We start from the raw sequence: 15614 nt of genomic DNA, 5'->3' as shown, positions 1-15614 counted from the left end.
TCTGGCAATTCAAATTGAATATAATAATTTGTACCTATTATAATCCTGATGGAATTCAGAATTAGAATGAGAAGGACCTTTTAGAAAAGTGACCACCACATAGACCCCACCTGGAGCACCTGCTACCGTACTGCCACTCCACTAGAATGATGAACTGTACTGTTGGATGAAAGAAGTAAAACCACACTAAAGCTTTGAGAGAAGTGACACCATCTCATTTAACTTCATGAAGCAGATTCAACCGTGACAAAAACAGCTACACACCAAAAAATACAAATTTCACTGAACATACAGAAGTAAAATTCCAAAATTATTAGACATATCTTCCCTGTGTCCCTTCAGTTCAAAGGGGAAAACAATAAACTTAATACATGGTCACAATCATCTGATATCATTATATTTGACTAAAAAGAAAAAATAGTAAAAATACGACTAAGTAGGTTCTTATTAACACGAGAAAGAATATTTCAAATCGAGTCCACATTATATCAAAAAGTATTTCCATGAAGTCATGAACAAAGCAAACATACTTAGTTTCTACTTTTTATTTAGCATTATTTCTAGAAGTTTCTGCAGTTAAAACAGCAAAGTGGAGTAGGAGATACAATATTAGAAAATAAATGAATTTGAAGACAATATAATTATACAAAGAATCAAGTGACAGTAAACTAAAATTGCTAAATGCTCTAGTTAATGGCTGAGTTTAAAATAAATTTAGTGAAAATAGCTCTTATGTGGCAGAATTAATAGAAATGAAAATGCAATGAAGAAATGATTCACATGGAAAGCGTTACATGTAAAAAGCGAACTTTTTTCTCCTCATGTTAGGTTGGGGAAGGGCTTTCTAATTGTAAGTGAAATAAACTAATAAAAAAAGAAACCATATATACCTTAAAAAAAATAAAGGAACCAAAAAAGCCTGGGAATATTCACAAATGTAAATATAGACATCTAGTCAGACTAATCAAGAAAAAACCTCAAATGACTAATATCAAGATCGAAAGAGAAGATATGGATAATAAAAACATTAAAAAGGTGTTATGGACTTTAATATTTGCACTGCCCCTCCGTGTTCATGTTGATGCCCTAACCCCAGTATGGCAATATTTGGAGATGGGGCCTTTGGGCAGTAATTAGTTTTACATGAGGCCCTGAATCAGGCCAGGCCCCAGTGATGGGATTAGTGTCCTTACAAAAGACTGGCACTCCTCTGCTCGCTCCACCACATGAGGACACAGTAAGAAGGCAGCTTCTGCAAACCAGTTTTCTCATCAGACACTGAATGTGCTGGAACCATGATCTTGAACTTCCCAGCCTCCAGAACTGTAGGAAATCTGTTGCATTCACCCACGTGCATTTTCTTGAAAGACAACCTACCAAAGCTCATTTAACATAGTCTGCATGATTGTTTCAAAAGCTAATTCAGATTAGAAGGCATTTCCAAATTGAGACCCAAATGGGATCAGTGGTGACTTCTTCTCAACATTTATGGGAGAAATTAGGAGATTTCTACTCACATTCTTCAATAATATAGGAGAGGAGGGAAACTCCATTTTACAAGGTCAATGGAAAATGAGTGGAATTCATATTGGAAAATAAAAATTTGAAGATATTGGCTAGACGATAACATAAGGTTAAAAAAAAACCCACAAATCAATAACCCTTATGAGTATTGATGCAAAATTACTTAACAAATACTAGCAAGAGACTCCAGTAATATTCTGGGAAAGCAAGGTTGGTCTACTACCAAAAAATTAATGTAATTCACCTGAGCAGTATGAAGAAAAATGTTATGATTTCAGTAAATACAGAATGTGACAAAATCCAATATTCATTTATGATTAAGAAATCTCAGAAAACTGGGCCTCCCTGGTAGCGCAAGGGTTGAAGTCGCAGCACTGTGAAGCTATCCGCAGCCAAAGCAGCACCGCACGAGTTTGATGCCTGGCTGGCCCACATGGCGCAGCAGACCTCTGTATCACCTGCTGCTCCCCTCAGCAGTTTATTTCAGTCAATCTGCCTGTTCTGTTATCCACTCTGTCTCTGGTGAGTCCTCTCACTCTCCGCACCTGTGGCCTGTACCCGTTTTGTATGCATAAATTTAAAAAATCTCAGAAAACTAGGAAAATGTGAATTTCCTCAGCATGCTAAAGGCCATTTACAAAATTCCTACAACTAACAAACTGAATAGTAAAAGACTGAATGCTTGTTCCTAACATTGGTGACAAGGCCAGGATGTGTCTGCTCTCACCTGTGTCTACTCTTTCACCATCACTTGGAAAGGTTTGACCAGATTAGGACAAGAAAAAGAAATAAAAGGCATTCAAAAGGAAAACTGTAAAGTCTAGAAAGGAAGAAAACATTTATTATAATTTGTAGACATGACTAAATAGAAAACTTTTAAAAAATCAGGAGTGAAATTTGGCAAGAGATCAGGATACAAGGCAACATACAAAAAATCAACTGTATTTCTAGATATTAGCAATGAACCATTGGAAATTGAATTTTTAAAGTACCATTAATAATAGCACAAAAATATGAATTACTACCAACATAAGTGCAACAGTTGCATGTATGTTCACTCTCCCTGGATTAGTCTATGGATTCAACACAACTGTCTTCCAAATCCAAATGGATGCTTGTTCTTGTCAACAGGCTGATTCTAAAGTGTATAAAGAAAGACAGCGGAACTAAAACAGCCAAACAGGTTTTAAAAAGAGTTGGACTTACATGAAGCTACAGTAATCAGGTCAATGGCGTGTGGGCGAAGCAGACACAGACTAATGGAAGAGTTCAGAAACAGACTCTAATATTACAATTGCTGACTGATTGTAAACAAAGGTACAAAGAAAAATGAACCTCAATATGGCACATATATAATTTTTATTAGATTTTTAGATTTAGCTTTACTATGTACCAAAAACGCAAGTGGACCACACTTAAAAGCTGAAAACTATCAAACTTCTTAAAAAAAAAAATCTTTATAACCTCAAGTTAGGCAGATTACTTAGAAATGGCACCAAAAGCATAATCCATTAAAAAAAAATTGATGGAAAAAGCTGTTAAATGGAAAAATAAAGACAAGCCTCAGACTGGGAGAAAATATTTATAAAACACCTATCTGATAAAGGTCTTATAACCAGTTTATAAACATTAAAGTCTGGGTTGAAATGTGGTAACACGAAGTGGGCTACAGTTTTTACAAGTTGATGAACTTATAAAACATGAGATTTTTGTCCGCGACTGGGAGTGTGAAAATAGGATAACTCTATACTTGTGAAGGAACTATTTTTAGAAGAGGCACCTGACATTTATGTTAAATCTTAAATATATCCATATCCTTTAATACAGTAACTGTTTTTAGCGATGTATTCTAAAAATCTTGCAGATCAAGACTGGCATGTATGTTCACTAATAATTCTTGGCAAAAACGAAGTCAGTTTTGACAACAGGTACTGGGTAAAATAATGGATCACCCATAAACATGAGGCTACGTAGACAGAGGTCTCGCAGAGTGTTTGATATGGAAAACTGTTCTAAGATATGTTCATTAGAGAAATAGAACATCAAACAGTATACATGATTTGTTTCTCTAAATAAAAAGCATATACCCAGGAAGAGAGTAAAAAAAAATACATAACAAATGAGAATGAGTTCGCTCTGCATACTACCGGTGGGGTGATTTTTTTGTATTTTCTGAAGAACGTGTATGCAGAACCCAGAAGTTTTCGTTAAATGACTTACAGCAGCATAAATGTGCAACATGAAATTCTTGGCTGCCTTGTAAAGGGCAGAGAAAGCTAACAGGGTACATAGGATCTGATTTCACAAGGGGGTGGGCAAAGTATGGTTAAAAGGGCAGCTCCAAAACTCTTCACATTAGTTTTGCCTTTTCCCTAAAAAGGTATGATCATAATGGACATTGTAGTTGACATCTGGATTCCCCCTTCATCAGTGGCCCCTTTCAAGCTCTGTCTCCCAAGTCACATTGAAGTGGTTTTATTTGGGCATAAATACACTTCTGGATTTTCCCCTTTGTTTTCTGATCTGCTCTTTAATAATAAAGCTCTTCCAGTACAGAAACAAACCCCCCAATGCAATCTTACATATACATAAATGCTGTTTTAGGACTCAGATGTCGCCCCCTAGTGGAAACATTCTCAAATAACATGTTGCTTTTTACATTACTGTGGAGTTTAGGTGAGAAGTATTAAAATATTAGATTTGTCCCTTATGCCATTTATGTTTGCCAAATTTCTCCTTTTGGAGGAAACTAAAGTGAGTAGTGCCTTACCTGTTTTGATAGGCATTGTGCTAAGAGGAGGGAGGGGTGTATGTGTGTGTATGTACACACATAACTTTAAGCCATGAGAGTGTTTCTTAATTTTTATATAGATAGTAGGGCACAAAGTCTAATACTACCTGCAATAAAATGCCAAGGAAAGAAAATTAAATTTATATTACACTTAAAAAACAAATCTTCAGCATTTGCGGAGACCTAAGATTTTGTAAATTAAGCATTTGACTAATACTAAAGAATAATGTTTTAATTACAAAATAAAGAACTGTCAATCCCTAAGTCTTTTGGGGGAGGGGAAGAGTGTGTGAAAAACCTTTTAAAACCCGTTAATAACACAAACAGCAGCTTAAATGACTGGCCATATGAACAAGTAACTAAAATAGTGCTCTCAATACTAACATGAATGACTCAATTCTTGATTATTTAGCATGCACCTATCTTTTCTTTCCACTTGCTTTTGTTTTTGCAGAAGTGTATATTACTACTTTATATGTGGTAAAGACAAGATGCTGAAGAAATATTCCCTAAGAAGATAACATTTAAATTTCATTAAGATGCTTTTCAGTACTGTTTAGCTTTCACATATAATTTTCTCAGAATAAACACATTACTCATAAATACTGTTAGACACAAAAATAACCTGTCTTCATATTTCTAGTTTTAAGAATATCTGTAAACCAGAATAATTCTCACATAAGGTTAAAAAAATCTTCACTTAATTTGAAAGAAAAAAAAAAAAAAGGATGCATTTTAGTGCCAAAAGACTAGGTAGGGCTTCACAGAAGAAAGCCTGATACCCCGCAGTTATGTAAATACATAAGACGCAGAGGCTATTGCCCAGCCACTGAATAAAGATCAAAGGAGATTAACACAAATTTATTTTTCCTGCTGGAATTTTTGCAGGTTAAGACAGAAGCATAGAATATGTTTATGTCTATAGGTGGCAAGAGGATAGGAAAATACAAGCAACTTGACAAGACTAAGTTTATTCTAAGTATAATTTTTATTAATAAAAAGGTTACCCATAACCATATAAGATAAGTGGCTGGGCTAATAGTTTGCTACACCAAAGAAATTAAAAATTGATACTTATGAATATTTTACAATAATTGATAATAGCATTCCTTGATAGAGGCATTTTAGTTTTTAGCAATGTTTCCTTGAATATAAAACACTAACCTTTAGTGTTAAGGATGACAATCATCCTAGCTACTAGGGAGTCAAAAAAAGAATTCCCAAGAGCTATTTGGTGGTTTTATCTCAAGACCTACACCCAAACTGGGGGGAAACCACCTCCCAAAGAGATCTTCAGGAGAGTCAATTAGTCAGTATCATGTGATACTGGTGGCAGGGGACTATCTCACTTCCAAGTCAAGCATAAAGAGTAACACAAATTATAAATGCACCAAAGATCCCCAAATAAATTAGTAAAAGTGCCATTACTTTAAGAATTATTAGACATATAATCAATGTGTTTAAGTACAAATTCAAATTTGTTAAGTCCAAAAGATACAGTAATTTTATTACATAAAATTTCTGTGTGCTAAAAATGTTACCTTACAAGACAGAGTAATTGTATAAGTGTAGAGGGAATCACCATTGAATTGTTCAATCATTTTTCATTGATAAGGATAAAATAAAAGGTAGTGGACAGGACAAAAAAGCAGCACTCAGAGTCCTCTAAAATTCAAGGTGGTTATATTACTGTTCAACCAAAACAACTACCATTCTCTAATAATATAAATGCCTACTCAAGCGTATCTTTTAAAAATAAAGTCCATTTTTTTCTCCATTAAAGCTTCTGCAAGACTGACAAAGGTACATTCTACCTCGTAAAAATAGGAGTACTCTTCATCTTTGGGTAAAGTATCACCACTTCAGGAAAATGTAGTCATGAACAGATCACTATATATATTTTTTTCTTGAGGCAACTGTTGGGATTTCATTAAACACTTTTTTGAACACTGTACCTTTAAAGTTTGTCTTTAATACTTTAATAACAATAGCTTTGGGAAAACAAAAATATAAAGGAAAAATACCCAAGGCAAAATACATTTCATTCAGATTTGATAGCAGTAAAAAAAAAAAAAAAAAAAAAAAATTAGTGCAATGTCAATTTTAATCTATGTAAATCACTTGAGGTTAGTTTTATGTTATATGGATTGAATGACAAAAGTCAACTTGTTAAAAAAATGTTAAATTGTTGACTTAATAAGGCAAAAATGAAATTAAGCACTGTAAAAAAGTCTTTAGAAATGAAGTTCTACAAATTTGGTTCCCATTTACAACAATTTCGTTAACAGATAATGAGTTAAGTGTAGATACAATGTATCCAATACCCTCATAGCTACAGTAAAAAAGATCTTTAGTAGCATTATAGACTGTAAAATTCTTAATACCAAGTTATTTCAAAACATGTTGATACAGAACCAATATCTCTCCCTTCATGTAATTAACAAAAATACCAACAAAACAATGGAAACTCAGTTCATTTCACTGCGCCCATAGGTATGACACAAAATATTGGCTTAAAGAGGTAGATTAAAAAGAAAAAGAAAACCAGATTCTCCATTCTTTGTCACTTTTATTCAGTAGTAGTTTTTTTTTTCCTTATTTTCAGTGCCAGACATGGCAAGGAGTGATTACAGCCAACTGTTATTAAAACATTTGTTCGCAACATATACCCCCTTTACCACTGACCCCAAACTGACTCATTTTTGTGTGCTTTCGTTCTTTCTTTTTTTAATATACCACCACCAAGACTGGGTGGAGGGGGCAGGGGTAAGAGAGATGAAGGGGAAGAGTCCAGGAGGCCAGAAGAGGAGGAATGCTACAAGCCACAGTAAGAATGAGCTGTATTTAATTTAAAAAAGGGGGCAGGGGTGTACCCCACAAATGATACAGTAATGAGGATACACAATTAAATCCCATAAGCATGACTGAAGGCTTTCACTGTGTTTGACGTCATCACAATGGAAGGCATAAAAAGTGGAGTAAATCAATGTTGATACAGTCCAATCTAGTCCATTAGGCAAGATGGTGCAAGAAGTCATTTAAATTAAAAGTGCCCTACCCTTACCTAAATGGCTAGCAGACATGGAGAACACCACAGTGATGAATCCACAGAGCTTTCTCCATGTAGCTATAAAAAATATGTTGTTGAATGGCACATTGTCAAACACTGGAAAGGGGCGCCACAATGGACCTCTCTCTTTTTTTTAGGTACGAATGCTAGATTCAACTATCTCAACTAAGCAGGAAGTGGGCTCTTCTGCTAGGAATGCCAACCCTAATTCACTTTGTCTTGAAATATATACAGATTGTTTGTAGTAGCTACAGCAATGATATTTTCCTTGGGATGCCAGGCTGTATGAAGTATTTTCTTGTTGAAGTCTAGGCTGTCAACACTTATTTCATCTTTCTTTCGCTTGCCACTTGCACAGACTTTGCGTGGCTTCAGAACCGTGCGAGGTTTATTGTTTTCCCGAGATGCTTCTAGGGTTATGTCTCGCTTTGTGTTCCTGTCAAACATTCTGAAGAAATTATTGTAAGATCCAGTCATGACAACACTGTAAAAGTACACAAAGCACTCAGTCAAAAAAGTGAACAGGAGTTTGTTTTTAGTAAAATGATTCAGTGATGAAACCTAGCCTAGTACTTCACAGGAAATAGCTACTTCTAGCAGATCTGGATTAAGGGTGAGGGCTGCAAATGAACCCAGGGGATCGTAGCCTAGAAACAGGGTACTAGTTAACTTAGGTTTCTACCAATGGCTACTTTTTGTGATGGCCAAACCTATCACCGAGTTTTGAAAGCATTCTCAAGCAAAACCTGTTAGTAGGAGGACCAAGCTATCCTGCTGAATTTTTTGTATTTATGGCCTCTGAAATGAATCAATACAGCCACCTTCTTGAGCAGCACCATCTATGGGACAGTGTCTAGAACTGGACTCCAGCTGCTTGTAAGAAACCAATGCTTTATTATTTAAATCATAAACTATTTAATTTGTTCCCTGGACGCTGTCTGATTTGGATAATCCTATCTTATGAATCCTTTTAACAAATTTGCCCCAGAAAATATTAAGCAAGCATATACAATTTTAATTAACATCATTTCACTTGTAACACTAAATACATTTTAAGTAAAATTTTTGCAAATAGTTTTAATGCTATCAGGTTAAAGGGATATTAAATTATTAGCCTGCCTAAGATACAGTCCCATCAATTCCACTTGCCACCCATAACTGCTCAACATTTACTAAGTCTTTCCATTAAGCAAAAACTTCACTAGTTTGGAACTGTTAATTTGAAGTGGGTCTGATGCTACTACTGTAACATCTTTCCCATGTGGCTTAAATTTTTACTGTAAATGAGATTTTTAAGATAAAAAAATTTTTATCTTAAAGATTTTTATCTTAAAAATCTCATTTACAGTAAAAATTTAAGCCACATTTTTAAGATAAAAAATCTCATTTACAATATAAATAAACTGTGGAAAAGATGTGATAATTCTTAAAAATAAAACTGAGGGCCTTCCTGGTGGCGCAGGGGTTAAAGTCTCAGCACTATCAAGCTATCACCAGCCACTATGGCATGAGTTGCATCCCCAGCCAGGGGTCTAACCCACATGGCGCGGCAGACCTCTCCTGTCTCATCCACTGCTCCCCCTCAGCAGTGTATTTCAGTAGATCCACCTGTTCAATAGATCCACCCCATGCTGTCTCTGCTGAATCTTCTCATCCCCCACAAATCTGAGCTACAACCCCAGTTCTTTTATGCATAAATAAAATCTTAAGTAAATAAATTTAAATATTTATATATACACTATATAGCTCACATATTTAATTCTATTATCTATTCAATAATATCAATTCTCCCTAAAGACACTTAACATCATCATCAAAGTCAAGCTGGTACATGTACCCATAAGTAATGAAACTGTGTTTGTTTGAAAATGATTTATGTAATCCAGACTGGCAATCTCAGGAAATCTAAATTTCTGTCGCTTTAAGGGACTAAGACTGTCTATGGATATTTAGAAACCTTTAAAGGTGTTACAAGGACAGCATTTCTGTGGTGGTCTTGCCAAAACAAATAACCTGAATGTATTCACAAGGAAATATTAAACACTCAAATCAAGGAACATTCTATAAAGTAAACGATTTGTGTTCTCCAAAAATGCCAAATTCACAAAAGGTAAGTAAAGAATGAAGAACTGTTCCAGGTTAGAGTCTAAAGAGTTGACAACTAAATCTAACATATGCTTTAGATTGAATATTGGGCCAAATTTCCTTTCTCTGAAAGAAAGGACACAACTGTATATTGTGAGAAATGGTATACTGTAATGGGATCTGTGGATGAGATGGCAGTACCTCAGCAATGGCAATTTCTTTGCTTTAGCTATTTGTTCTATCATTATAATGAGTGTCCATCTTTTAGAAAATACTCATAAAAGAATTAGCATGATGTTTAGAGTCTACTCCCTACTGATTCACAGAACGAAAGTGTGTGTGTCTATCTGCATGTGCTTATGCAGATACATATAAAGAAAGCGAGAAGAGAGAATGATACAACAAAGAGCAAAAGGGAAACCTGGGTGAAGGCAAAATAATAGTTGTGTTACTACTGTAAATTTTCTCCAAGTTAAAAAATTATTTTAAAAAAATGTTACTGTGGTGGGGACTGTGGGTGCCCACGTGGTGGGTGTGGCATGGTAACACACGTGAAGAAGTGTGAACCTCTATCTCTGAATCATAGTGTTGTAAACCAAAGTTATCTTAACTTAAAAAAAAAAAAAAAAAACCTTTAAATGTTAGGGAAAAAAATAACTTCTGATAATCGAACAAAACTTAAAACTGCTAATAATATATTTAAGTGATAAGAGGAAAAATTAGTTGTATAGTGCACCATGTCCTAGTAGATAGTATTTCTTTCTCTTCAATTTTGCTAATTTCTATTTCGCTAGTTTTCCCTTTCTCCCAAGGTTTAGTATTGATACTTAAAGTCAAAATCGGCTTATTTCTATCCTAGGTTCATTATGGCCAATCCAGTATTGGGCCTCAAGTTACAATCAGATAAAAATAATTGTTTTACAAGTTAAAATAAAAAAGAAGGAAAATTAACAAGGTCTATTATCCTCTATAACAAATAATAACACCATGAAACTTGAATCATATCAAGATTTAGGATGTAACTATTATTGAATAAAGTGCCTCTAATTACTTACTATAAAGGCAAGTAAAAGTAATTCCAAAATTATACTTTTACTATCACCTATTCCATTAGAACATAGTAAATGGTAAATAACATTATCAACTAAAACACTGAAAGATTAAAGCATTTATCCTTGGAAATAATGGTATTCCTATGATGATATAGTGAAATAAAAAGTAAGTATGTAAAGGTAGTAAAAGGACAAAGTAAAAAAATACCATTGCAATGTTGGGGATGATAAAAAGCCTTAATACTCATTACCATTTCTATGAGGTATCAATGTAGTATCTGGAAAAGCTTATCATTCCAAATGGGATTCTCTATTGCTTAAATTACTTCTGAAAACAGTTTAATAGCAAAAAAACTGAAATTTCACCATTCTGTTAATGGGTCACCACTGTAATTTGCTTCATTTCTCATAAAAGGGAAAAAATCAAAGATATGTAAAAATCACTAACTTATGATATCCAGGGTATTTTGTGTATTTTCACAAGTAATAGTGAAATATAATGTTAACTTTTAACTGACAATATGGCCATAAGATTATCAGTTTAAGTATTTCAAGGAAACTGTGAGTTGTAAAAATTAAGTTCAGATTTGTAATTTATGTCAATCTACTTTTAGTGAATGTGGCAACCATAGTGGTGAAATAGTAAATTTCGTTTCTGTAGTAAAATCCACATTTGAATCAGCAGGTTCAAATTAAAAGCAATTACCTGTCAGATCCATTCCAACAACATTCAAATTTGTCAAATATGCAGTCATTTTCATACAGTGAACAAAGTTTACTTCTGAGGTATTCATGCACCTGAGGGAAAAAATAAACATTATACAAATATTTAGTTTATGCCTCAAAATCTCCAATTAAAATTAGGAAAATTATTTAATAAATCCATTATAAGAAACAAAAAAGATCCATCTAGACATATGCACATACATTTTTATTTTATTAACATTCAATTCTCTTTGTAGCAACAAAGGCATTTCATCCTTTTACAAACATGAGCCCCTCCTATGAATACAAGTTTTCCAACCGAGCTACAGAATAGTACCTTCTGGGCATGGTACATGCAGCCTTCATTACCTTGAAAGCATTTGTAAATGACATAAAGAGATTAAAGAACATCATATCAATATCTGAATATGCTAACATGGCTTTTTTTTTTTTAATAAGATTTTACTTATTTTTGTGTACAGGAGCTAGGGTATAGGCCAGAGGTGGGTGTGTGTTAGAGAGAGAGAGAGAGATCCACCAGAGACAGAGTGAGGAGCAGAACAGGCAGACTGCCTGAAATACACTGCTAAGGGGAACAGCAGGTAAAACAGGAGGGGTCTGCTGCATCACGTGGGTCAGCTCCCTGGCCAGAGATTGGACTCAGGCATTTGCAGTGGGCTGTCAAAGTGATAGCACTGAGACTTACTTAATTCCTACGCCACCAGGAAGGCCGGCTACCATGGCTTTCAATCTATTAATTGCTAATAAAAAGTACAACATACAATATTGTGTTTACTTCCTTTTTAAATATCAATTTCCAAACATAAATAACTGAAGCCTGTATTTCCACAAGCACTTGTGTTATGCAGAGCATGATCAAGCTCTGGCAAATTGTGTTTACTGAAGCTATCATCAAAAGCTATTAAAATGTACCTCTTTTTAAGGTATAATTCTACAATTACTAATACTTCACAAAGGGATAAATTAGAAATCAGTAAACTGGTATTTAAAGAGTATTCTGAAAAATGATACACTTCAATATTAAGTTCCAAGGGAAGTTCCTAAGTATTCACTTGTGATTGGAAGAAAAAAAGGAATCTCTAACTTATTACCTTTTATACTTAAAAAGATGCTTAAAAAGAAGTGATAGAAAAAGCAGGTACCTTCTAAATGCTTAGGATTCTCCACTTTTATGCAATGACCTAATGTCTTTTTAAGTGTCCATTTCAATGTTAAGAATAGTGGAATGATTCAGGCCATATCAATATGACATTATGTGATGATTTGTTAATGGAGAGGAACTGCAACCCATGTGAAGTTAGGATCAAAAGTGAGCGTGAAAGGCAAAAAATCACTATGATCAAAAATATCTGTGAATCACACCTAGCTTAAACAAATTCAACAAGAATAGTTGGATCTGTATGTGCTGCATTATTAAATTTATGTTTCTAGTCTCAGTCACTAATCCGATTCAGTATAGCAAAGAAAAACCCTGCAAATCAGGTAAAATTAAGTAACAATTCAGTAAAGTTTTGGAATGCACGTACGGGGTTTTTCACAGAACAATTTTAGAGTGTTATAGTTCAAATCAATAATTATAAAACGTGAGTGATGTGCTTGCTGGGGGTGAGGACCACTAGGCGATCAGAAAGTTAGCAGTTTCCCACACCAGATAGCAATTCCCAAAGACCTTTTGACTGGCTTTATAAGCTCATCTTCTTAGCAGCCAAATGGCAAAATGCCAGTCCATTTCACCCAGCATGCCAGTTAAATTCTAGTTCAACTACTGTAGCACATACTCCAACAAGGAAGCCTCTCTCTAATAGGACTGACCATTCGCCCCAATCCTTTTCTATCCCCCGCCTCCAGACCTTAATAGAGTGTGTTCTTCCTTCCTCACTTTAAATGTAGATAGCAGCAGGGGGAAAAGTTGCCAATATTCAATCAAATTGGTAATAAAATCAACTTTAACCTCAAAACTGAACAGACAATAAAATTTATAAAAGTATATATAACCTTAACTTCAGGAAAAGCAACATATTCAAGGATCTGTGAAGGAAGAGACCTAATAGTGAACAGACACTGCATCTGTATTAACATACAAAATTTTTCTATAAATATGTAAAAGTAAATAGAAAATATGTGCATTGAAAGAAATAACTGGAAATACCTGGTATGTTTCCACAGGTCTGTTTTCCATATTTAAGTCCCAAATTTTGACTGACAAATAGTCTCTAGTCATCATATATCGACCACTATGGCTGAATTTTACATCAGAAATAGAGGAGATGATTTCAGAAAAAAAAGACCTGTTACTGGGATCTTCTGGTTCTTCAAACACTAAAAACAAGAAAAGAACAAAACAAAGCAAAACAATTTGTATAATATTCTGACTTGGACAAATCATTTGCTCAAATAACCATTCACAAACTTTCTAACAGTGAACTAAAAATGACAGGCCAATAAAGAAGTGACGAACATCTGTCCAGCTGCATGAACATAATATCCCTGAAAGTTTCTTAAAAGAGACTGACTTTATACTGAGGTTGAAGATGAAGTATATATAGTACACTTGCAGAACCCTATGCTAATTTATTATAACTAGACTCACCCAGGACTTCTGATTTTCAAGTCACTAGCCAGATTGATAGATTTTGCATCTACCTCACTGACTTTGTACTGTCACAAGAAGACACACCCACCGCACCATCCAAATTCACGCCATCATTTACATTTTCAGTGGCCAGGCAAAAATTTTTGATTAAGAGGCATATACCAACTTCATGACTTAGAAATAATTGGCATCATGAAGACAAGGATACTGTAATTCCTGTATTTTTTTTTTTAACCCAGTGCTTTAAGTCAAGGAAATCTAAGAAGAAATCTTCCCAGGAAGCTTAAATTAGGGAGAAAAGCGAAAACGGCTGAATATGGAGTTAGAGAGCCCGACACCAAGTCCCCAAAGAATAGAGTGCTATAAAGGTATGTCCACTATTTCAACACACATGCCGTCTAAGAGCCTTCTATGTTTTTCCAGTAGAATAACCCATGATGCCTCATGTGGTGTCAGCCCAATTACCGAAAAATACAGTAGATCCTGGGCACCGAGGTTTGGTACTTGTACAACTGTGTAAATGTAGTTACCATGTCTGAGTCAAGTTTCAAACAGAAAATGTTATCTTTTGAAAGAAATATGCAATTACTTACGTTTAGAATGCCTATCACAGAGGGCAGATGCCCTCATGTCACATAACCGAATAGTTCCTTTACTGCTGCTGTATACAAATGTGTTACAGCTATTTGGATGGAATTCTGCCGCTGTAATCACCTCTGTCAGCTCTTCCATGTTGGCAGGCTTGATATCCACAATATCTAGATAGCATTTCATTAAGGAATTGCCACTTAGAAAAATGGACGAAAATAAGCTTATATTTCTTAAAATCTAAAATTAATTCACAGACTTAAGCACAAGTATTAAGTGTAAACTGCATTCTATTCCTTATGAGTATAAATTCCAGGATGATTAAAACTTTTAAAGCTTAAACAATATATATATTAGAAGAAAACATGGGCAAATTTAAAAAACTTCTTTAGAATATGGAGGTCCTTCTCTTTTGATACAAAGCTCAGAAGCATCAAGATTGATAAGCTTATCTTCCTAAATATTTTTTTTAAAGATTTATTTATTCATGCACACAATAACCAGGGTACAGGCCAGATGTGTGGGAGGGTAAGAGGATTCACCAGAGACAGAGTGGGGAGCAGAACAGTTAGACTGACTGAAATACACTGCTGAGGGGAGCAGCGGGCAAGACAAGAGAGGTCTGCCGTACCATGTGGGTATCTCGCCAGCTGGCTGTGATATAACCTATGCTACAGAGGCTGCAGACAGCTTCACAGCGCCGCACTCAATTGCCTGCGCCACTAGGGGAGGTCCTTATCTTCCTAAATATTAAGAGAACTCAGTGAACACTCCAAACATAACAGAACAAAAAATTCTTAATGGGGGCAAAAAGTGGGAAAGTACACAACAAATTAGGGGGCCAATTATTTCACATTAAAAAAAGGTGCTTCAGAAATGAGCAAAATAGGGCTTCCAGGGTGGTGCAGCGGGTTGAACACTGTACTGTGAAGCTGTCCGCAGCCTCTGCAGCACGGGTTCAATTCCTGGCTGGCCAGGGAGAAACCCAATTGGCGCACAGACCTCTCCTGCCTTGCCTGCTGCACCCCTCAGCAGTGTCTTTGGTCCGTCTGCCTGTTCTGCTCCCCCCTGTCTCTGGTGAATTCTCTCACCCTCCTGCGCCTCTGACTATATCCCAGTTCTTGTATAAATAAATCTTAAAAAAAAAAAAAAGAAAAAAGAAAAAAAAAAGAGCAAAATATTCAG

The 15614-nt window shown here is 35.1% G+C and overlaps 1 protein-coding gene across 2 annotated transcripts in view; it reads right to left on the bottom strand.

The window, feature by feature from the left end:
* Positions 1-6867: 6867 nt before the first annotated feature.
* The window catches only part of PPP2R2A (protein phosphatase 2 regulatory subunit Balpha), a 71944-nt gene continuing 63197 nt past the window's right edge, over positions 6868-15614 (bottom strand). For both annotated transcript variants that reach the window (XM_037497364.2, XM_037497365.2), the window contains exons 7-10: positions 14435-14599; positions 13398-13567; positions 11229-11320; positions 6868-7869 (exon numbers count right to left, since the gene is read on the bottom strand). In XM_037497364.2, the coding sequence (XP_037353261.1) occupies positions 7590-7869; positions 11229-11320; positions 13398-13567; positions 14435-14599 (707 nt within the window). In that variant the 3' untranslated portion in view covers positions 6868-7589. The remainder of the gene's footprint in view (positions 7870-11228; positions 11321-13397; positions 13568-14434; positions 14600-15614) is intronic.

This window comes from Talpa occidentalis, unplaced genomic scaffold (assembly GCF_014898055.3).
Source record: "Talpa occidentalis isolate TD23 unplaced genomic scaffold, MPIMG_talOcc4v2.1 talOcc4.8, whole genome shotgun sequence".
NCBI classification, from domain to species: Eukaryota; Metazoa; Chordata; class Mammalia; order Eulipotyphla; family Talpidae; genus Talpa; species Talpa occidentalis.
The sequence above is the reverse complement of the archived record's forward strand: the minus strand, read 5'-3'. Positions and strand labels throughout refer to the sequence as shown.